This window comes from Cebidichthys violaceus, unplaced genomic scaffold (genome assembly GCF_023349555.1).
Source record: "Cebidichthys violaceus isolate CVI_PGR_0920_01 unplaced genomic scaffold, fCebVio1.0.p SCAF_4, whole genome shotgun sequence".
In the NCBI taxonomy this organism is placed as follows: domain Eukaryota; kingdom Metazoa; phylum Chordata; class Actinopteri; order Perciformes; family Stichaeidae; genus Cebidichthys; species Cebidichthys violaceus.
The window spans coordinates 16,708,214-16,732,485 of NW_027176594.1; the positions used below are offsets into that span (position 1 = coordinate 16,708,214).

The following is a 24,272-nucleotide window of genomic DNA, read 5'->3' on the forward strand; positions in this document are numbered from 1 at the left end:
ACACTCATTTGTGATGGCAAGGTATTAGACGACTATCAAAGTTAGAGTCAGTTGCAAGAGATGGCCTATTTTTGCATTTACCCTCAAAACACTACTAGATAATGAAAAGTGAAAATATGTTTTGATGTATCTAAGTATGTTGAGCGATAGCCTTTTTAAAGAGTGACCAGACAAAGAAACCACCTGTATAATGTAGTGTAATCCAGCACAGCAATTATGTAATGAATGCTATCTGCATTAAACTTGTTTTAAACTGCAGTCAGTGTGTTAAAATTATAGCTTAAAAAAACATTTCTTAATGTTTCTATCACCTCATTTACATGAAATAGTAGATAAGCTCACACCTCTGCAAAGGTTGCTTTCACTAGGTTTGTTATTTTGATGTTTTTTTGATGTGTATTAAATACATATTGAGATAGACAATCATATTTGTTTAAGAAGAATCTTTTTCTTTTTTAAATGATTGATTGTGTAACGTTAGACTCATGACGCCTGAGTTATGATCATTGACATGTATGATGTTGAGTAAGTACGTCATGTGCCAGATTTGATAAACATTGTGTTGATGTATTTGGGAGTGGGCTTACATCAGGCCACACAAGACAACGGTGGTATTTGTAAGGGTGTGTAATTTTACAAAATACAAATGAAGTTGCTCGGCTGCATCGCCGACCAACAAATGTGCTGTAAATTAGCGCCCTGCTGCTGGCACATGAGCGCAGAGCTATGTTGTCACGTGGTGTCAGTCACATGACCCGAGAGAGAGGAAGAGCGCAGTTCTGCCCCGGCTGCTGTTTCAGGGCAGCTGTGAGAGCAGTACACTGTTATTGGTACAGTGAAGACACTGTACTGTATGTGCTATATGTGCTATATCATTTAACTATTTATTGTTTTGTTTTTTTAAACGGATATCTACATGGCTGCGACAAAACACGAGGACTTATCAGGTAACGTGGTGCCGACGTTTAACTTTTACATTTTCACAGACAGAGCTTGTTGTGCTTATTGATACGTAACGTTAGCTTTGTTGTTTCTCTCCGGTTTATAAACGGCTTTTAGAGCTACGTTGTGGCGTCTCAATTGTTGTTGTTGTTGTTGTTGTTGTTGTGAGACATCCACAACAATGAGGCCCCCTCAGCCGTGAGGGTATTTCTGCTCTGGCATCTTCTGGGCAGCTGAGACACTCATGTCATTTTTCATCATGGGTGTTTTTTTCCCAAACAGGCAACATCAGGTTTTTGCTGCGATGACTCTGTATATCTGTAATCCTTGTTGACAAAGTGGGATTTTCCGTCTCCGCTCAAGTCGTGTCTTCACTTACAGAAAGCACCATTTAGGCAGAGATGTAACTGGAATAACAACAACAGATCATCCGTCTGATGATCATACAGCAGTGAACACTGAAGAATACCAGTCAGAGATGTTAGGTATTGTTCTTTTCTCCTTAGAGTTGGTCATTTTATGAAACACTTGGAGTTCACCCTCAACTACTAGTGATTAAGTGTTCAATTGTTGAAAGAGACTAGTGCTACATTGGCAATTATCGATTAGTCGATCGACAGAAAATGTAATGAGTTTGACAATCAATTAATGGTTACTACACTGTTAATACACAGGGTGTGATGTACTCGCTTCAGTATCAGAGGTTGTAGTGACTGATGGTATTCTTGGTCTAAAACACACTGTTGGTATTCAGACCCAGATGCTCCACCACCACCACCACCACCATCCCCCCCCTTTCAGCAAATCTACATCTAAACAGCCTGACTCCTTCATGCATGATAATGGTTCCAACACCGTTTCATAACCCTGTCTCACGCGTGGTTGACTCAGCAGGTTTTTTTTCGGGAGATTGTTGATGTGGGTTGGGTGAAGTACGTCTCCTCAGATTGTAGTGTTCCTCTGTGCTGTGAAGGACTGTGAACCTTCATGTTTGACCTTTTTAATTCAAGTAGATTTTCACAGACTTTTTAAGACTTTGAGGTTGTTGTTTTTTTTCCCGGTATTTCAACACTAGCTTGTGTTTTCCTGTGCTGCTTTAAGGAGCTATGAGCCGCACACATGCAGATTAAGGCCTGCTTTTTGTAGCATCGCACACAGTATGTGTTCGGTAAGCTTCCAGTTAAAGGGTCACTTCACCAAAATTGCAAAAAGATTATTATTTTTTCTTGTCTTTCAGATATTAGTCTTTCGTTTTGTTCAAAAAAGCTTCCTTTAGCTCGGGAACAAGTGGATGTTGTGGACTCTCGGCCTGTTGGTGGCCTCTTGCTGCCAGATCTGAGCTTAGTTTCAGTAAGGATTCAGACTGACAGACAGACTTGTGGCTACATCAGTGTGTCTGCCAGCGCTCCACAGGCGGCCGTGAACCGGGAGATCCAGATATTTTCACCGATTTATTCAGCTTGTGTCAAATCTGGTGCCACGGTCAATGGACTGCACCCACCTTTGTTTGTCAGATTGCTATCTGCCTTGACGATCGACACACTCCTCCGGTCAAAGATATGTCTGCACTCTCATTGTCTGCATGATATGTGAAGTCGGGATTCTTTCACCGAGGCACGCAACCCCTGTTGGAGCCAGGGAGTTTGAGCTCATCTGGATGTTGCTCATCTCGCATCAGCAGCTAAAAGTTCTCACGGGTTAACAACAGGTGGGTTTGGTCGAGGAAACTACAGTACATGTGGTTATCATAAAACCTGAGGTTACAATTTATTTCCTACGGTGAGCCGTGCGCAGTGAACATTTTAGTCAGACTTGGAAAACAAAGTAAAGACTTGAGATTTAATTGAAAAACCGTGTGGACAAGCTAAAGTATGGCCTCCTAGTTTCAAAGATCTTTAATACTATATAACTAGATTTTGTGGCTCCAGAGGGAGCAGCGAGAAATTTGATAAATCGCCTCAAGTGATGTCACTCGAGTCAGCGTCGGCCTGGTCTGAAGACTACAAGTTTGAAAGTCTGTTGCTGTTAAATTATGAAGAAGTGATCTTGCCACACCTCTGTAGCTGCTCCTCATCTCTGCTTGAGGCTACCGGCTCAAGGCTACATTAGCAGCTATTAGCATAACACACCCCAATTCCAGTCTGAACTGTCGGTGGTCCCGTTGCATTGTGGGTGATGTATGCACCTGGTTTTGACAAGGAAGAATGCATTAAACAAAAAAAGATTTTGATAGATATATTTTGCTCTGCTGCATCAAATTTGTATTAATATTCAGAACATAAGCCCCTGTTCCTTCTTTGTTTGAGAAATATCAACAAATTCAAAACATAGGATTGTGTTGATTGTTAATGTGTTTGCTTTAATAGCCCAGTCTTCTGAAGCACAACAACAGTCCCATGTTTCAGATCCCAAACAGAAAGTGCTCATAGCACCTTTATTAGTACCAGAGAACATAAAGTACTCAGATGCATTGTCATGTGTTATGGTTTGATTGCGGCGCCACAGGAAATAAAATGTGTGACAAGCGTTTGGAGTTGTGCCAGTCCCAAATTCTTCTTAGTGTTGCGTTGTTGAACTATGCTCTTGTTCACGCTTAGTGCTGACTAATATTAAACACCAGCGGTTTATTTGTCCTGTTTCACTTCTCATTCCCATTAGAAAACTCTGCTATGCTGGCGGTTTGCTCTGCTGACTTATTGTGTCCGTCGGGTTTGGATTCATCCCGACCAAGCAGTTTATCTGGCCGAGCACGTGCTGAGCCAACTGTCCGACAACCAACAAGTCATTTCCTCAATGTAGAACTGAGTGAATCAACTTAACATTACATTACAGTCATTTAGCAGACGCTTTTATCCAAAGCGACTTACAATCAGTGCATTCAACATTGGTAATCAAAAGAACTACTAGTCACCAGAAGTCATAAGTACATTTCCTTTTCCAAACAAGCATCTAAGAGCATGAAGCAGAGCATAACTCAGAGCCAAAGTACAGGGCAGAAACAAGAAAAACAGTTAGTGCTATAAGTAATAGGAATACAATAAGTGCAACAAGCTAGTATGAATACAATAAGTGCTAAGTGGAAGGCTCAGGGTTGCACTTCCTGAAGAGGTGGGTTTTCAGCCTGCGCCGAAAGATGGGCAGCGACTCCGCTGTCCTGACGTCAGTGGGAAGTTCATTCCACCACTGTGGGGCCAGGACAGAAAACAGCCGCGACCGAGTCGATCGGCCGCCAGGATCTCTGAGCAACCAATCGATAGGGCTTGACCGTGGTCTGGAGATAGGAAGGAGCTGTTCCTTTCACTGCACTGTAGGCTAGCACCAGAGTCTTAAACTGGATGCGAGCTCTTACAGGTAGCCAGTGTAGAGAACGGAGAAAGGAAGTTGAGAACGGAGAAAGGAAGTTGAACTTAAGTGACCCGATTCTTCTTCTTTTTCTTTGGAGCAGCCAGAGCCAGCAAGCTAAAAGCATGTGACAAGTGTTAGGCGTGATTAGCCTACTTTCTGATTTGTGACTTTCCTACGATGTGGTCGAACCACAAACTGCCTGCTCTGTTTAGTCAGGTCCGATATTTTCATCAGTTAAACCTTATTCAATCAGGTAGTCTCATTGAGAGTGAGATCTCAATTTCAAGAGAGACCTGAGAACATTGATAGTCAGACAAGCAGCATTCAAAAACAACACTCATAAGGCCAGACGAACACAACTGACAAAGAAAGTGTGCCTCCTCTCCAAAGTCAATGAGATAAGAAGTGGAGCAGTGCTTCAATTAGTCATTAACACTCTAAATACAGGTCCCTGTACTTTGGAGGACAACCCTTTTGTTTCCATTAGTCCTTGTAGCTTCGGAGTTGATGGGTTAAATCACATGTGTAGCCTCGTTGAGCACATGCTCAAAGAGCCAGAGGGGACAGAGACGAGTAAATCCACACATTTTAAGACAAAGACAACTTGGAAGCCGAAGACAGACTTCTCACGCTCGGGCACACTTGTGGTGCTGACAGGATGCTGTCAGGGAGTAGTCGCTGAGTGAAAGTCAAGTCTGGCATGAACACAACGGGGTTTATTGCCAAGTAGGTTAACATACAAGGAATTTGTCCTTGTGTTTGCTGCTTACAATAAATAATTATATCAATATGCAATAGACATATTCAGGAACTAAAGATAACATAATCAAGTACTGGCTGAATTCACGTGATTGGTGCAGTTGTTATAGTCACAACTGCACAATAAGGACTCTTGTCCTGGTGCTCAGTAAATGACATTTGATTTAAAATGGCCTTGACGCTCTTTAGTGTTACAGCCTCGTGACCTCGCTCCCTTTATTCATGCCTCATGTACTGAGGCTGTTTAACAGCAGACGTAGTGCCACTTCTAATAAAAACAAAGACCAGCTCCACTGACATGGCGAAACAAAGTCTAAAGCCATGCTAGCCACTCTTAAAGGCACAGCAGGGCTTTGCGCAAAATGCTAGCATCAGCATGCTAACACGCTCACATCTGCAATGCAACCCAGTATTTTCAATGAGTTTCAGTTGTTTAGGCCGTTGTTCAGTGACTATATTATTGACATTGACTTTGTGGTGTGCTCCATGCAAAGTGTTTTTCAAACCTTTTTAGATTTGTTTCACTGAACAAGCAGAAGCTCAACGACAGTGGGATACTTTTAAGTTTCTCCGTCCGTTCAGCATGTGCATCAAGAGTCCAGAGATCAATTATTAATTGCTTTTTATCTCGGCGTCTGAGATTAAGCTCCTTAAACACTCCTGAATTATTTTTCTTTCAGAACGAGATGGTCTGTCCAGCTCAGTGACTCGCTACGGCTCCACAGACAGCAGCGGGGAGCATGACCATCATGACCATCATCACCATCATCACCATCATGACCATCATGCCAACAACCACAGCAACCACCGGCTTCCCACGCCGACGGCAGGTCACTGGGTCGGGGCTGATCAGGAAGAGGAGGCCATTCGCAGGAAGCTGAAGTACTTCTTCATGAGCCCCTGTGATAAATATCACGCCAAGGGCCGCAAGCCGTACAAGCTGATCCTGCAGCTGCTCAAGATCATTATTGTCACAGCTCAGGTGCGTCACATGTTACGTCTGAACCCCGTGTTGCTCCTCTGTTACCAACCGCAAGCTTGTGTTTCTTTGGGCCTCTGTATTTCAGGTATGTCTTTGTATGTACACTTTCTGTCCTGCCCAAATAGGTGTCCAAGTCTTGTCGTGAATGTTTCTATGTTTGATATCATAAAAGTGTTCATTTTCACATTGACTCAGGTGTGTTTGTTGTCCCTCTGACCAGGTTATTTTTGTTTCTATGGCCCTTCCCCACATGCAAACTCATTTTTTGTCGTCATTTTGTTAATTTAACAAAATAGAAAGCTACCAGAGCTGCTAAAATATAGTAAAAATGGCCCAGGCACCTATAGAAATTTACAAATCTTTAGTGATAATCACTCAAAATGTTATTACAGAAAAGTTCAAGGTTGCAAAAATATTGTTCCACTATTTATAGACACAAATACAGCAGACAATTGTCAGAAATATAGATTTCAGTGAAAGTCTTTATATGCCTTTACATAACTGAACTTGTTTTATAAATACAGCTTGTCTCTGCATATATATCTATATATATATATATATATAGATATATATGTATCTATATTTATATATATATATGTAAAGTTGTGTTACTGTAGATAATGCTGGCTTGCATAGAGCCAAGGCTTTACTGTTAAATTGTGTCATGGAGCAGTAAAACAGGCAGCAATGTTCTCTGTAGATGGATTCTGTAGTCAGAAATATATACATGCATTCTTTATTTAATTTTTGTCAGTGCATAACTATATCTTTCCTGTGTGGGAGCTGTCAGGATCTAAATCTAAAACACACAGGGATCGCTCTGATGAAGTGATTGACAAGCCATGAATTCTAGCTTTAAATCTCAAAGGCTGCTGCCTCGGTGCACCTGGAACGTTCCGCCTCGGGGTTTTTTCTTTCATGCCTCACTCTCACCTCTCTCTCTCTCTCTCTGCTGCAGTTGGTGATGTTTGGCCTCAGTAACCAGGTGGTGGTGACCTTCAAGGAGGAGAACACTGAGACCTTCAAGCACCTCTTCCTCAAAGACTACGATGAGTCCTCAGATGACTCCTTTGCTGTTTACACGCAGAGCGACGTCTACGACCAAATCTTCTACGCGGTGGAGCAGGTAAGCCCCGAGGAAATCAGAAAAGCTTTTTCAATCTATGAAACCACTTATTAAAGTCGTGCTGTCAGTTCTAATTCTCATTTTCTAAGTGTTGTTAAGGGTGACGCCTATTTTCTGTCCGAACAGAACGACTTAAAAAAACACCTTCCATTTCAAGACTAGATAGGGCATTTATGATTACTTTTATTATGATTTTGCCGTCTCAATTTATATACAAAAAACCTTGCAAGCAGAATTGCAGACCATTTTCAATGAAGAAAGTAATGCAAACGATACAGCTGGCTTTACACATCTGTTTTTAGGAACCAGACAGAAGCACATTACAAAGTGCTCACTGCACACAGGCACAATGAGGACATTTCCACCTCACTCACTTACACACGGATATTGTGACATCCTGAGGTAAAACATTATTTTGTAAATTGTACAGTTATTGGTTTCCAGCTGTGATCCCGGCATAATAAATAGTATGTTCTACAAATTATACATTTGCTGGGCAATATATTGACATCGTGATGTGAGACTAGACGTCGTCTCCGATTTTGGAAATCGTAATATGACATTAGTGTCTTTTCCTGGTTTTAAAGGCTGCATTACAGCACAGTGATTCCATTTTGTGAACTCACCAGACTGTTCTATCTGTCCTATTATTTGCCTTTACCATCCTCTCCACAGTACCTGGCCTTACCAGAGACCACAGTGGGGCGCTATGCGTACGTCTACGGTGAGAACGGCAGCGCGCTCTCCCTCTGCCAACAGTACTACAAGAAGGGAAGCATCGACCCAGCCAACGACACCTTCAGCATAGACCCTCACATCATCACAGGTACATGAACTTCACTGTACAATGTGAAGGAGACAGTCATTCCATAAGCGTTGGTCACAGTGCTAGAAGGCTGTGATCGTCTGTGACTTTGACGTTGTTGGTTCTTTGAAACAGCTGTTTACATTTAATGATGGGGGCTTTTATGGGCATGAGTGGCAGAATTTTAATACATATTTTTGTGAGAATTTAATGGAGTTTAATTGATACATCAGATGAAGAGAACCGGGAGCATTTGTGTCCTAATTATGACTCACATAATTAGAAAAGATAACCAAATATTTCTATTTGAGAAGATGATGATGGTGCTACACGATTTAATTTGCATTTTGAAATTGTTTAATCATGTTATTATTATTATTATTATTATTATTATTATTATTATTAGTGTGTCAACATTGCACATGTGTCCCTCTAGGGACTGCTCAGGCTATAAGCCCACTCTGTGTGTTTTCTTCAGGAGCAGCAGAAAACAGTATGAGATGCTTGCTGGGTACAGAGTGGGCTTTGTGGTGATAAAGCATGCAATCCAGTGTGATTATGAACATTTACAGTGGCAGTATAGCATTTGCCACTGCACTTAATCTGTTGTGGAACACCTGATCTGGTAATTATGAGGTAGCGAGTCACAACTACGGAGGTTACTATTACGTGATAAGGACGACAATTTTTGCCTTTGGTGAGTGCAATGTACTCCTGTAGATTGCACCTTTTGCAGACATCCATGTTTTGATATTCTAGACACATTTTAAACGGAATTTGCTAAATGGCTGTTTTTTTTTGCAGTTCACTGTATTATCATATGTTTTTGTCCTGTTATGGTATTTCATGTTAATTTACCTTTTGAAAACAGAGAAGTTTCGTGTTTTTTACTTCCTCATATCAATGTGTTTTTGAGCACAGTTTGGCCAAATCAGGAGGAAGTAAGAACAGTTGAAACAACCTCATGTTAAAATATCCGATGGATGTGAAAGGCTGACTTGTGGTCTGCTACTTCTAATAATTCTGAAAAGATTTCACACTTGTTTTTGTTTTTGTAACAGCCAAATGCAGCCAAATTCTTCCTGTTTTCTCTTCAGTGTCAGTATTCACTCAACATGACTGTTGTCTGTACGTTCTCCACTCATCTCAGACTGTGTAGGTGTGATCCCGCCAGCGGTCCCTCGAGCTCCGCTCACCAGCAGCTACAGGAACTTCACACTCAAGTTCCACAAGTAAGGCTTCATTTTTCAGTCCATAAGCCACTCAAGCATGAATACAAAGAACACTGACACACAGACACACACACACACACACACACACACACACACACACACACACACACACACACACACATGAATGCTTCCCTCTGAATCACCAATTGTTTGCGTTTTCTTTCTTTAAGGCTCATTAACGTCAGCATAGAGTTCCAGTTGAAGGCGATCAATATACAGACCATCATCAACAATGAGATCCCAGACTGCTACACTTTCCACATAACGGTGAGTGAAGATCTTTAAGACAAAGAGTCGTAGGTTCAGTTCCCTGCACTGCTGAAGACCTCATACTGGGGGATATCAAGGGGCGATGATGTTCACATGATAATACATATCATGACGTTTGGTTTATTTGCTGAGCTCAAGAAGGAGTATAGTGTTTTGTGTCTTCTTCCGGATGACAAACATTTTCCGTGTTTTGCGTGTTTTCTGAGTGAAGGGAGCTGAGCAGTTTGACGCCATTTTTTGACCATGTTCATTTAGCTTGGAAAAAGTATGATTTACCCAGAATTTATTGCTGATTAGTCCTTCTTAAGATGCAACAGATTCCTTTTTTTGCGTAGTCTGACTGTTAGACTTGATCATCGCTTAGAGCTATCTGTGTGACCCAGGCCCCTCGGCCATAACTAGGATTTTTGAGTCTACAGAGAAATGGTCGACCAGCCACCAACCAAACTCTGTAAAAAAAAAAAAAGAAAGAAAAAGAAGTATTTAAGTTTTATTTTTTCTTATGACAAAATGTCACATTTTATTTAGTAATTTAACTGTTCAATTATATTTTCTGTACATACTATCTCCCTACATATTGTTCTAAATGTTGTTTTGAAGCCTTCTCTACACTGTCAATGATGTACTGGAACTCTGGTGGAGAATACAAGTGCACACAAATGCCTAATAGGATAAAATTGTGAAGTGATGATATTTTGGACAGAGATGGATGTAAACTGTAACATGACTGTAACTGGTAATTCTGGTTTTAATTCTGTTATTATATATTTTTTTTTAAAGTCACGCTTTAAAATAGGCACTCTAAAGAAAAAAAAATCTAAATTCTCTTTAAAAACGATCCTAAATGTGTGTGTTGTTGCATATGGTAAACTCCTCTTCATGTCATTAAACCTCTCAAATTTCCAAAAATATTACAGAAGACATGACCTGTGTTCTCAACGGTGTGCTGGGGCTCCACGTTTGAGAGAAACAATGAATCCTCTGTCTATATTTCACCACACAAACTTTATCTTCTGAAGTTTCTGCCTCTCTCCTGCAGATAGTCCTGGACAACAAGGCTCACAGCGGCAAGGTGAAGATCCGGTTAGAAAACCAGGCATCAATAAAGGAGTGTAAAGACCCGAGCGTCTCTGGACACGGTGAGACGACTGAGTGGACGGGTGGGACTGACATAAGACTCGTAGCACCCATGGAAATACAGCAGCATGATAATGAAGCAGTAGCAAGCTAGCAAAGGTGTTAAAAGAACATGAGGAAATGCACATTAAAAAGCTGCTTTCAGTTACTCTCACTCAACCAACAGAAAGTTTCATTGCATGAAGTTATAAATACACCACCATACGTACTTAGCAGTAGTGGTTTACCGCTACTACATCCATCTGAAACACTGCTAACAGCTCTGCTTCCTCCCTTTTTATTAAAAACCTCCAGCTGAGAACTACACGCGCGTGGCGTTCGACGTCGCCGTGGCTCTGGTGTGCATGCTGTCGCTGCTGCTGTGTGGGCGCTCCATACTGCGAGGCATCACGCTGCAACAGGTACGACGACGTCTGTTACGGCTGAAATAAAATGAGCTCTGAATTACAGCATGATCGTGAACAAGTGAACCGTTTTTTTACTACACGTGAGCATCACGCTTCAAGCCGACTCCTCTCTTATGGTCTCTGTGCGTCCATCAGGAGTTTGTGGAGTTCTTCAGGGAGACCTTGGATCGTAAAGTGTGCTGGGCGGACCGGATGGAGTTCATTAACGGATGGTACATCCTCCTCACCATCAGCGACATCTTCACCATCACCGGCAGCATCATCAAAATCGGCATCGAGTCCAAGGTGCGTCCCGCGTACAGTCACACCCTTAACTCACAAAAGCTGCTATACGCTATAAGTGTCTTTCCTTATCTCCTCTCAGAATATGTCCTCATATGACTTGTGTGGCATCTTGTTGGGGACCTCCACGCTCTTGGTGTGGGTCGGAGTGATTCGCTACCTCACATTCTTCCAGAAGTACAACGTAAGACACAGACACACTGGTGTGCATCAGTTGGTAATGTTGTTAAGTGCCTTGTTGATTTACTGACTTGTCAAAAGGTGATTTAAAAGCGCTCCCCTGAATGGTTCGATGTAACGTAATAAGTCCTGTGAATCAAGCGCTCTGTCGCTCACACTGTAATCCGTTCCAACGCCTCTGCTCCTTCCCGTAGATCCTGATCGTGACGCTTCGAGCGGCGTTCCCCAACGTGATCCGGTTCTGCTGCTGCGTGGCCGTCATCTATCTGGGCTACTGCTTCTGCGGCTGGATCGTCCTGGGCCCGTACCACGTCAAGGTGAACACAGCTTGAACTCTCGTAGACAGGGATGTGATCGTTCGGTTTAGGAAATGTACACTTGTTTGTGTTGACATTTAAATTAAGGTCTGTCAATATTAATTATTGAAACAATTTGGCATACTATTAAAAAAAATGGCAACTAATCTGCACAAAACAGTACAGTACAAAAAACCAATACAACATAGCATAAGGATTTTCTACACTGGCGAAAGCTACAGATTCTAACACTGACTTTTCTTACAATTCAAACAAAATGCTACACTGTCTCTACCATAGAAATGCCAGCATGCCTTTTTGGTAATACATTTTTATATTTTCTCATGAAATAGTTTTAAACGTTTTTTAAACGTACAAATTGAGCAACACTTACCTCGCTACAGCTGCTCCATAAATTCTTCCCTTTAACTTACATTTTTAAATTAAAGACTTCATTGCTTTCACTTTTTTTTTTAATGTTGATACTTAGAGGTAGTATTTTTATTTGATTGTATACATAATCTGTGCCATTTTTAAATCTGCAGAGTCTTTGCATTTAAGAAACGCTGTGTTTGTCGGTTCTTAATAAGTATTTTGGTTTACAATTCTTATGACTGTCATTTGAAAATACACCGGTCCTATTGGCCTGAACCACAAAACCAGATTTATACAGAGAAGAGTGTCCCCATTCTCAATAGCTGAGGTGAAGCCTTGTTCCCATTAGAAACTCTCTCTGTGGACACTTCTCCAAACACAGAAAGTGACTCAGTGAAACTTCAACCACAGAAAACTGGACTCACTCATAGCTGTCGTCCCGCTCATCCCCTAGTGGACATCATGAGTCTTATGCACGTTATTGCTGCAGCCCGATTTTTCAGGAAGTTGTCTCTCACTGCCACACGTGGAGCATTAACCACTGAAACTGATGGCTTTGCTAACCGACGTCAGTCTGCAGAGGCCTGATCACTGTTTTCTGTCCCTCAGTTCCGTTCTCTGTCCATGGTGTCAGAGTGCCTCTTCTCCCTCATTAACGGGGACGACATGTTTGTGACGTTCGCGGAGATGCAGGAGAGCAGCACTCTGGTGTGGCTGTTCAGCCAAGTGTACCTGTACACCTTCATCTCCCTCTTCATCTACATGGTGCTGTCGCTGTTCATCGCTCTCATCACGGGAGCCTACGAGACCATCAAGGTAGGAATTGACTTGACGGCCGCCAGAATAGATGGAACACAGGAGAAAAATAGATTCAAAAATAACAAATATTTATGCTCGTTGACTTCCACAGCACCAAACACAAGAAGCCTTCCACATCACAGACCTGCATGCCTTCATAGCAGAGTGTACGGACGCACCCAACTCTGGGAAGTTCAGAGGTTTGGAGACCTCGCCGTGCTCCTTCTTCTGCTGCTGTGACAGGTGAGGAGGAGAGGGCACAAGATCGGTGAAGACTAAATGATTATCTATTATTAATATTCATTATTTTGGAAAAAGTATGTCTAAATGTGTCTTAACAACACGTCAGCAGATAATTCATAACAGACAGTAGTAAGTATTTTGAGGTAGAGTGAGCTCAGTGAAGATCACATTGGAAAAATATTTTTAGTATTTTGACTCTGTAAAAGAATATGTAATTGTGATGTGAGATCATTACCTCTTCCTTTTGATTTCCCCCAGAACGACGACATACGAGGACGTCCTGCTGGTGAACTGAAGTTGACCTCAGTGACCTGAGAAGCCTCACCGTCCCCCCCTGCTGACCACAGGGGTACACTGCACACTCCTGCCGCCCCTTGTCTCTGTACCAACATGCCGTATTTCTGGTCAAACCTCATGGGGAGTCACCATCAGCGGGTCCAGCACTCTGTTGAAGAAATGTGGAACAACAGTCTCCTTATTGGACCTCATGTCTTTCCTGTCCATAAAGAAGAAAAGACAGGACTGGGCAGCATCGCGGATGACTAATGCACTGTCACTTCTCTGTTCCTTGTTGGTTTCTTTTCTAATGTATTTAATGAAGCACAATGCTGAACCAGGATCCAGGAACCAGGGACTTGTTGCCACGATGAGGACGGGAGATGTGCATACATGGTGCTGACTGTTTTTATTTTTGTTGTGTTTTTTATTTTATTTGATAGTATTTCAAAATAGGTTACCTCTTGAGGTCAGGGCCCTTTTACATCTCACAAAACAACTTTGTGAGATGTAAATTCACACAGAATGAGGGGAGAATCCACCTTGTCGCAGTCTGTCTTTTTTGAGACAATCAAGGAGATGGCTTCCTTTAAAAATGTCGGGAAACAGGACCACAAGCAGACGTGCAGCATGAGGTTTCCCATTTGTTTTCCTCTCCCGTGAGTGAGCTGCACCTTCCGTATAAAGTTTCAATATTTAGCTGCGGTTGTACTGCACAAGCATCACGTTGCCTTCAAATGTGAATACTAGTGTACTGCTGTAGCAGACTGTGTGTGATATCTTTTGCATTTTTCAGAGTAACAATCAATATAATGTCGTTAATGAAGCGCTCAACATTGCCTGTGGTTAGCTGACTTGTATACGTGTCTCTTTAATGGTGTTAAAGTATAAAAATAAGAGAGGTAGAGCGCCGATAGCAGTCCTCAAACCGTATCTGAAGTGTTTTAAGAGAAACATGACTTGAATCCCCTGACAGAGGGAGCAGGGTTTCGGGAAGATAACAAGAAGACAACTTAGTGATGCTGCCAGAAACATGTTCGCATCTCCGTAATAATGTCCTGTCATACTGAATCATGCTTTTTAGTCAGTTTGTTATATTTGATGTCTCTATATCAGTGACTTGATGTTCAGTAGCACATAAAACGCACAATATCAAAAAGGAGTCTCACAGAAAGTAGTTCTTACATGAAAGAGAGATGATCTCTGGTCCGAGCAGTGACAAGTTAATAGATGTGGGGGTGACAGTATTTTTTTTAGTCATCCTAAATTGTATCTAATGAACCTGCAGTGTCACATTCAAGCTAAATATGCTGTTGGGGTTCTGGATCTAGATGGCAAACGTGTGCCACACCCATCAGCGGCCTTAACTTAAGAGTTATATGTCATGCACGTATATATATCATCTAGTATTACCTAGATGTACCTTTCCTACAGTTTGATGTTTTTGTTATACAAATGATCTGCATTTGAAAGTTGTCCTGAAGTCATCTACTTCATATGTATCGCCAATCTACTGATTTAAGTTTCACGGATCATCTTTGATATTTAAACATTGTTTTTGTTTCATTTTGTGACATGATTTGTTTTCATCTACAGCAGTCACCCTCAACGTAAAGGGACAGTTCACCCCAAAATAAAAAATAGTGTAGAACCATTTGTTTGTGCATGAAACTGCTCACAACAATGTCTGTGGATCATCCGGGTTATGTTTTCTCGGAAGAGACATTGCTGTTGAGGTTTTCAAATGTACTTTTTGGCGCTTTGAGCACCACAAGCTGCCTGCCATATAGTCCCATTGTATTGGAAAGAAAGCAGACATCATTACGGCCGATATCTCCAAAACTAGGCAACACACACCAAAATAATCTAGATTGCTGAATAGCGCTTAGAGGAAAAATGTGTATTTTCAGGGTGAACTATCCCTTTAAGGCCCGCCGGCCAGATAGGCTGCCGGGTGGCCGACAGACCATTCTCTAATTTACAAAGAAAATAAATGTGAATTTTTTTTTATTGTACTTTTAATATAAACAATGTGCCAGTGTGCATTAAAAAAAACATCAAAACAGACTAATAGAAAAGTCTCCGACGGAGGTTCGAGCTCAACTCTTTCAAATGTAACCAAAGCATTTACAACTGAAATGCAGTTGCTGCTATTGAATGCAGCAAAATACCTGATTTCTATATCTCCTTGTGCCAAGTAGTTAATAAGCTAAATTAATAAGTCAGTTAAATTGAAAATAAAGAATTTCAAATAAAGAAGATTTTACTGTTTCGTCATTTTATCTGATAAATATTATTAGTGTTTGTTTAAAGTATCCCTGACCAACAGTCACTTGACTTCTGGTGCAGTTCCTCTGACTGTCAGAAGAGGGAGATCATGTGTCTGGATACTGATCCATAAAGAACTACTCCTCTATTTTTCTACTTTGTTGGCAAGTGGAGAGAAAAAAAGCACTTTGAGGTTTTAAAACAAACTATGATTCTTGTTTTTGGCAAATAAATCCTTTAAATCTGACAGCCAAACACAGTTAGCTGTTGTGAATATTCTGCATGTTTTAGTTGAGACGCTGCAGCACAGAAGCTCTCAGAGATAGCAAATCTGGACCTTTCTGTTCCCCCAGAACAGTCCGATATGATGAGCTCATTTCCTGGTTATTGAACTTGGCAGCTGATGCAGCACATCACTGCCTTCTACCCACTTAACCTAACATCACCATACATTATGCACTGCTCTAACCACGCCTTGGTGGTTCATGTGAAACCGTGTGAGAGGGAAGGAAATGCACTCATAGTTGAATGCGCCTCATTTTCATTCATTTTCCTTAGGATAGAGAATTATCCTTTGTCTTGTGATGCGGGACTACTTTTACGCAGTACCTTTGATGCACAATGACAGTCCTTTGGGAGTGTCTTGCTCCATAACCTGCTGGTCCATCAGTTGTAGTTTCCGTGTGCTGATGCCAGGTGTGGTGCTCTGTCGATGCCAGGTTGATCTCAGCTTGAATTGAAATCCAGTCACTTGTGGCTCGCTGTTTGAAGTTCTGGGCCTTTTATGTTGACAAAGCAGCAGCAGCCGCAGCAGCAGTTTCCTTTTCCTGTCTTCTATCTTTTATACTGAGTCACTGAATCAGCAGCCTCCTGAGTTTGTGTTTGGTGTGAGTCTGTGTGTGGGCCTGCAGAGTGGGTTTCGTGCCACAGGCAGTGTGTGCAGCTGTCTACGATATAGGTGTTTTGGGCAGACCGCACCAAAGAAACAGATATAAGTGTGTGTATAAAAGCTCTGTAGATTATCAGTCTATCCTAATTCTGTTAAGGATGTTGACCAGTGCTGAGCCACACCCTTGTGTAACACCATTATGAGGCAAACTGAAATGGATGGGCAGGATGTGAAGGGGATTTAGTAACCTTTTCAGCTCTGGGATATAATGATAGACGCCATTAGTGCTGAGTTTAGTCAAATAAAAGAAGGAGCCTATAAAATGGTTTGCTGGTAGATCCACACCCAAGAGGCAACTTCCTGTGCCAAGAACTTGGTTTCTGGTTTTGCATTAACGTTTTTTTCAAAAGATGCAGCAGCACATTCGTTTTAGTGTTCAACCTGCTTACTAATAATGAGTTTCAGTTGAAGACTTAGTGAAACTTTGAGGAGAGTTTTGGGGTTTCCCACCCCGCTCTGGCTCGGTGCCGCTCGCCGATTGGAAAAAGGCTGACAGGCTGCTGATGAAACAGCTGCCTGAGTCTTGTAAAGAGTGAGCAGGGAGGGAGGGATGGAGACGCAGAGCTGAGACATGACTCACACACACACACACACACACACACACACACACATACACACACACACACACTCACTCTCACTCGTCATTGAGGTACACTTAAGAATGTGTTCACTGACGAGTCCACGGTTGATGATTTCTGGTAAGCCTTCATTCCTCCCGTCGCTCACAGAGTTTTAGATTTCTCTTTGCCCGCAGGCTTTTTTCTCTCCTAAATATCTCCATTCTTTCTCCTCGTCGCTGAGCTTTACTAGAGAAAACAACAGCTAATGTCAGATGTCTTTAGCCATTCACTCTTTCTTCTCTCTGTGAGTCGCAATAGTCTTTGTATGTCTTCTCCCTTTTCATTCATTTCCATTGTGGAGCCTGCAGCTGCAGCTAAAAAAAAAAAAAAAAAGCATTGAACTCTCAGCTATTGTGGGCTTGTACCATAGGGAAGTGGACACAGTGCTGAACTACAAGCACAGATAATGAAACTTCTGTCGGAATTTGTTTTATTCTGTTGCACTCCGACTATCAGAATCTCAGGAAACTGAAAACCCTAAGTTTATGTGAAGGAGGAACAATACTAATTGTGCAAATTGGTGTGTCAAATTTTATTTAGAGCACGGAGAATACAAACCTGGGTGAAAGAAAAAGGCAAGGAGTGTATGTGGAGTGTCAGAGCTACATTTCTTATTAATTTCATGCTTAGAGCCCTTAAACAGAGATGTATGGAACCTCTGTTTGATGAGTTGCATTGCTCCTTTGACTTTTTCTTGTCACTTGGTACAAAATGAGAGAGAATCGCACACTTGACCCATGCAACCGATGGAAACGCAACAGTGGAAACAATGAAACCTCATTGCCAGTAGTACTTCCACAAATTCAAATATTGCTGATTTCCATGTAATTTAAGCAATAATAATAATACACTTTAACGTAACTACAGAGTGCTTTACAAGGAAATTAATGAAACAAAGATTAAATGCAAAATGCGAGCAAAAGCAAGAAATTAAATTACAAAAGGAAAGAACAATAAAATGATGTTATGGTATAAATATATAAAAGCAGTGTGCATAATGCTACTGTCTCCTGTTTAATAATTACAAATATAACTTATAACTGCAGGATCATATACAGGTAGTATCCTACCTGCTTATTCTGGTCATCCTGTCCCCTGGAGACTGAAATTAAAACAGTGTAATCACAGTTATCTCAGCTTGGGCTTTGAGGCTAAAAATGCATGTGTTGCTAATAGGGGCAGGAGTTTGAAAGACATGCATTTACTGGAGGGTTGGGGTTTGCTGCATTATGGGAAATGCAGGATCATTTGTTCAGGACGTTGCTGCTTCAAATGTGTCTCTGGTGAGTTCCCCAATTTTATGGAAATACAACACTACGTTGCTGGAATCCCCCTTTAACCTCGTTTCGTTGACTTCCTGTTTGGACACTTGGAGCTTGAGGATATTTTGCTTGTAAAATATTTAGGGACTCTTTCTATTTAAAGATACCAGATTGTAACCATGCACTCTACTTCTGTTGCTCCTCTTCTTTTCCGTTTTGGGTGAGAGGTACAATGAAAACAAAGCTGTACATCTATTTTTTTAAAAAGCGCTCTCTGACCTCAATTCTTTTGAACACTTGAGTAGTCTTCCTAGCACCCCTTAGGCCCGGACCCCAGAGCGCGAGTTTGGTTTGCGTCTGACGTCACTCTTGCTTTGCATAACCACCTGGTCTCGCGCAGTTGATTGGACCGCTCGCGGGATTCAATCTGCATCTTTTTTCTTTTATGACCACCACGCTCCGTCTTCTTCAATCTGCTGCCGGACTCCTCGGTCACTCCCCCCCACCCACCCACCCCGCCCGAGTCCATCCTTCATGAAGGGGAGCAGCCTGCCGCCGTTCAAACGTGGAGGGAAGGACACGGAGAGGGACGCTCACGCGGGGTTATTGTTAGTCCGGTGAAATACACGGCTCTGTCGACACGTTGAGCGCATTTCACCTCAGTGCTGGACCGAAAAAGGGGGGACAGTGCGTTTCATTCTTCAAGAACAGAGCCGACTGGAAGGTACGGAGAATTTATTTATTACGTTGTTCTTGCGCGAGCGAAGATATTTAAGTTCACAGCATCACGGTCTCGTTTCTTTGTGCTGTTTTAACCGTAAAGTAACGTTGCCTCAAAAATGACTTGTTTTGCTCGGGTAAGCTCGCACTCTTATTTTTTGGGTGCTGATTTAACTAGACGTGGACGTTTGTTTTGAAGACAGACGCCCTCTTTGCAGCGTGTGGCAGGATGTGATGATGGATGTGTAACGTTAGCATGGCTCGGGTCCGTTGGGCGGTGACAGACAACGTCTGCGTGCGTTTCACCCTCAAAACGCCATTTATTTTGGCTGTACAATGGTACAAGACTCGGCTGACACGGTCTCGGTTGTGTGGGCTTCAATTTATTGACCGGCTTTGTGTGTTTCTCTCCGCGAGCAGCTCCACCGCTATTGTTCTGTGAGGCTAAACCGGGCCTTTGGCTAAACCTGATAGAATTCAGCGTGCTTGTTCTCGGAGACAAATAACACTATTAAAGCTCCATTTGAGGTTTGGAAAAAACACCAGAACCTGTCAAAACAATTGTACCAAAGTGGGCTCCTGGGACCACCTAGGGGTCCTTGGCAGGGGCCCAAACAACACGAAGAACTGTTTAATAATGTTGGACATTTGCGGTGTGGGGAATAAAATGTACAAGAAGCACATCCCATGTGTTTGACAGGAACTCCTGTTAATGTACCATCAAAAACATCTCAGCTGGGCATAGTCAAGGTTTAGCATTTAAGATTCGTTGAAAAAATAGCTAAAAACTTCCTTTAACATATCAGAAGCATTGATGGATATGAAAAAGTCATTTTGAAGCAGCTCACACCCAGGTCCTTCTGGGTTGTCTCTAACATCTCTGTTTTCATATTTGCATCTCTGCACATGAAGTGATCTCATTCTCCATCTGAGGAACACAGAGAGCTCAGAGGCAGCCTATCGCACGGCATCGTCTGCAGATCTCAGTGATAGAGGGATTACGTTTATCATCCAGGTTTTTGGCTGAGAGCCTACATTACATAATCAGGGTGTTTTGGGCTTTCTGGGTGTGGTGGGCAGGGCTTGGGAGCAGCGACTCTCTCTTTGGCTTTATGAAGTTATTTGACATGCAGCAGGCCACTCACTGGGGAGTGTGTAGCTTCCTGTGCTAATGCTGTCAGGGTGTGTGTGGTTTTGTTGTTGCTGAGGAGTATGTCACCTGAGTGTGAATGACACACTCATTTTCTCTGGCTAAGCTCCAAGAGCTCATTGCAGGGTCACTGATGCTGTGTTGCCCTGAATTTGAAGGACTGGCGTGTCGTTTGATACCCTCGGCTTTTCACTAGTCTAATGGTGCGTTGAGGTGAGCCTCGTTAGTGAATAAAGTTTGTAAATATCATGTGACCATGTTGTTTTCATCAGGAATCTGCACTTAGTTGGTTATCGGATACGGTTTGCCAGTCAACCACCACATGTTCAAGTGAAATCTTTTAACTCTAGTGTTTTGTTGAGATTGTCTTTACTTCCATATTGTTTGGAGTGCTACGGACAGCATATGAACCCTTTTAAATACTTTATACCCAACATGTAGAAACAAATGTTGACTTGGTAACCTTGGGCCTTTGATGACAAATTGAAATGTTTTGGATGTTGCATGTGCTCTACATGATCAAATATTACTCATGTTTTGGGAAAAAGTCATTTATCAACAAAGCTATGTACAGTATGTTATTCTACATCATGACACATGTCTGGGGTTAATTTGTGTCCAAAGAGGTCTAACTTCCTCTTAGACCCGTTGTGGGATTTGGGAGGGGAAGTCCTAAGAAGGAAGTACTGTCAACACAATCAGATTTAGAGCAAATGAACATCCATTGGTAGCTGGTGTTTGAGACCCAAAACTGAAGTTAATGAGACGTCATCAGTTCATTTTGGTGTCCCTTTTGATGGGTTCTGTGAAAGACCACCACACTTCCAGCCTCTGAATTGGGACACGGCCCATGTTTTTATGCACAGCCACTTCCGCTGTCAACACCCCCATCTCCCCTTCCTCCTCCTGAAGGCCAAAGCAGACCAAAAGCTCAAAATAGTTCTCATTTCACTGCATCCTATAACTTTGTAAGAAGTCTCAAGGGATCAGATAAGTTGGTTTAAAAAGAGGAAACGCCAAGCATTATGCAAAGGTTTTTTTATTATTCATGATTACATTGTATTTGCTAAATCAAACATTCATTTTTTTTCAGGTCGCTCGCCGGGTCGCTTCAAATTCATTGTATGTCGGCTCGTTCAGTCTTGTGAACTTCAACTTGCCTACTTTTATGTCTGAGGCAGGTCTTGTGGAGCGGCTGCAGCTTTTTTCCCCCAGCATGAGAGAAATACAGGTGGTTGACGTTCCAACATTTGTGGTTGTGTGACTGTTTAAAATGCCACATTGGGAAGCAAACCAGGACTGATGAGCAAGTGAAAATACCTGTTCTGTGTCTTCACTGAAATGCCTTAAACACACTGGATGCTTTCTTCTCAACTCCTTGAGAGCTTGTCTCACGCTTGGAAAGCTATCAGACTTCAGCAACCATAGCCAGCTTGTCAAAAAGTAGATTTTTATCTGAGCCGACAGGCCTGTGAACAAACACTAGCTGCTACCGTCTGTAGTGTCAGCGTCGCCCTGTTAAATGCTGTGATCTGCTGTTAGATTAATACATCTGAGGGCTGGTGATTTGTGCTGTTTATTCAGCTTAGCATGGGTTCATGTGCAACAGCTGTGAGAGGTTATAATGGTTGTGGATGCCGGGGTCAAGGGTTGAAATCTATTCTGCACCGTGATCCAACAGAATGTAAACACGGATCACTCCCTGACTCATCAACAAGCATCAGTGCTTTGGTATTTTTAGAGTCACTATGGAGAAGATCTTAAAGCTAAAATCTGTCAGAGACAATAAAAACTACTTTATTTCAATTAAAACTGGAATAAAGGATGGTCAGTGTCACAGGGTGTGGTAGAGGACTCAAAAGCAGACGTATGCAGATGCAGTGAGAAACCGGTTTTAATGAGTATTGAACAAAATAGGAATCGTTACCAGAACACAACAGGGAGTCCAAGCACAAGAGATGAGGGGGGAAATCCAGCAGGACGAGGCAGGGCAGGAAGACTGGAAACCCGGGAACTGGACGAGCCAAACGGGCAGGTAGACATGGTAATGATCTGGCAAGGAGTGATTGAGAGGCAGGGGTTTAAATAGTGGCTGGATAGCGGCAGGTGAGGGGCGTTGTGCTGATGAGGAGCGAGCACTAGATTAGTGAACAGAGGCAGGTGAAGGGAGTTAGGCTGATGAGGAGGGAGGCTGACAGGTGCACTGAATGAGCTGATAGGTGAGTGAGAAATAAAGAGACAGGAGAGAAGGGGCAGAGCTGTGACACAGTTTATCTTTCTCCAGCCCATATACATTCAGGCACACAGTATTTTCATTATCAATTCATCTGCTGGTTAATTTATCAACTAATTGTTTGGTCCGTAAAATGGCCATCATAATCATGCCTGACCTGAAACTGCTGCCCTGTTGGTATTTACAGCATGAAATGTGTCACTTTTTAATGCCATGATCCAGCAGTGTATGGGACTACAGCTGCAGATGGAAAGTACAGATTAACCTGTGACAGACTAGCAGTTCATAAACTGGCCATCATCATTATTGATTCCTCAATTGAATCAAGAAATTGATAGTTTGCTCTGTACAACTTCTGAGAACTTGAGTTGACACATTTCAATGTGACCAACAATCCCAAACTCCCCTGGAGAAGCTGGAACAAGTAAATGCTTTACTTGAATAAACTCAATCGAGTATCGTTATTGATTGACCAATCGTTTCAGGTCTTGTTCGGTTAGTGAATTTCTAAAGGCTATCGTCTGTGCCGCAGGGACATTGGCATCTTTCAACTCACTCAAAAACCAGGGCAGCTGAATGGAAAGCACAGACTCTTGTACAGGGCAGAGCATCTGCATCTGCTTGGAAGTCAGCTGCTTTTTTTACAGCCGCGTCGGACTCGGGGCCCACACCCATGGAAATTCAATCCAAACTCCAGCCAGCTTTACTGCATCGCTTTAGGATGGCATCCGGGGTTAAACTTCATTTCATCATCCAGCCTTACGGTTTCCTACGTATCTCCTGTGTTGCTCTTGGCTTTGACTCTCGCCGCTGTGGTTTGGAGGCTGGCGCTCTCCTGCCCATTAGGATGAAGTGATGGATGCTGGCCTTGCACTTTTTTTTTTTAGGCACTCCGTCTGTCTGGGACTGTGAAGCTGGGCTCAGCGCACTGTAATTATCTTAAGAGTAGTTCAGCACTTTCATAGTCTGTTTGTTAGCTCACTCTGGTAGCCTTGAACGCCATCCCAAAGACATTCAGCTGTACCATGTCAATATAGAGCCTTTTTTTTTTTTTTTTGCCTGTTCATTTAGTGTTTGCACTGCTACATATTGCAGCATTATATAGATAAGTTATATTTGCCGCTAACACGAGAAATACGTGTAGATGATGGGAAAACCTGTGCATATGTAAGAGAGGGGGCTTAAGTAGAATGTACCACGGCGATGTTTTCTTGAGCTCCATGTTCCGCGTGTAGCAGCTGTCTACTGAAGCGAAGCTGTGTATTTTGATCACTTTTATTGATTCAGCTCTGTCTTGCTGTAAGGGTGTGTTTGTTTGTTTGGAGCTGGCTGGCTGTATCATGTTATCACCCTTTGCCTCTTGATATGCAAGAGAGTCTCTCCGGTGTGTGTGTGTGTGTGTGTGTGTGTGTGTGTGTGTGTGTGGCTGTTGGAGAGGTGTGGGATCACCGTCCAGCTGGCCTCAGCTGACCCTGCCCACTCAGAGGCCCGGTAACTGATCTGGCCCTCGGGCTCTCCAGCAGTATATTGACTGGTGATCTGCCTGGCTTTCTCTCTGTAGCCAGTTGGCCGGTGCACAGGAGAGTAGCCGCATGGCTGGCTTTAGCGCGGCAAA

General features: G+C 42.5%; 2 protein-coding genes across 2 annotated transcripts in view; both read left to right on the top strand.

Moving 5' to 3' along the window:
* Positions 1-779: 779 nt before the first annotated feature.
* LOC137885135 (mucolipin-1-like) lies at positions 780-15,716 on the top strand. The gene is made up of 14 exons (XM_068727287.1): positions 780-947; positions 5,727-6,028; positions 6,987-7,154; positions 7,830-7,980; positions 9,110-9,191; positions 9,362-9,458; positions 10,501-10,600; positions 10,893-10,999; positions 11,141-11,290; positions 11,370-11,471; positions 11,662-11,784; positions 12,748-12,954; positions 13,049-13,179; positions 13,438-15,716. Exons 1-14 carry the CDS (start codon positions 917-919, stop codon positions 13,472-13,474), a joined length of 1,788 nt encoding a protein of 595 aa, XP_068583388.1. The 5' UTR covers positions 780-916; the 3' UTR covers positions 13,475-15,716.
* A 3,374-nt stretch (positions 15,717-19,090) lies between these two features.
* The window catches only part of prr36a (proline rich 36a), a 31,084-nt gene continuing 25,902 nt past the window's right edge, over positions 19,091-24,272 (top strand). Inside the window, exon 1 of the mRNA XM_068726854.1 lies at positions 19,091-19,278. The gene's annotated coding sequence lies outside the window, so the exon portion shown is untranslated. The remainder of the gene's footprint in view (positions 19,279-24,272) is intronic.

Bases quoted from the DNA above. Each gene is read 5' to 3' on its own strand.
- LOC137885135 (XM_068727287.1), top strand. From the start codon at position 917: ATGGCTGCGACAAAACACGAGGACTTATCAG. The intron at 7,981-9,109 runs GTACATGAACTT...CACTCATCTCAG, and splicing joins AGACCCTCACATCATCACAG to ACTGTGTAGGTGTGATCCCG. The intron at 11,000-11,140 runs GTACGACGACGT...TGCGTCCATCAG, and splicing joins GAGGCATCACGCTGCAACAG to GAGTTTGTGGAGTTCTTCAG.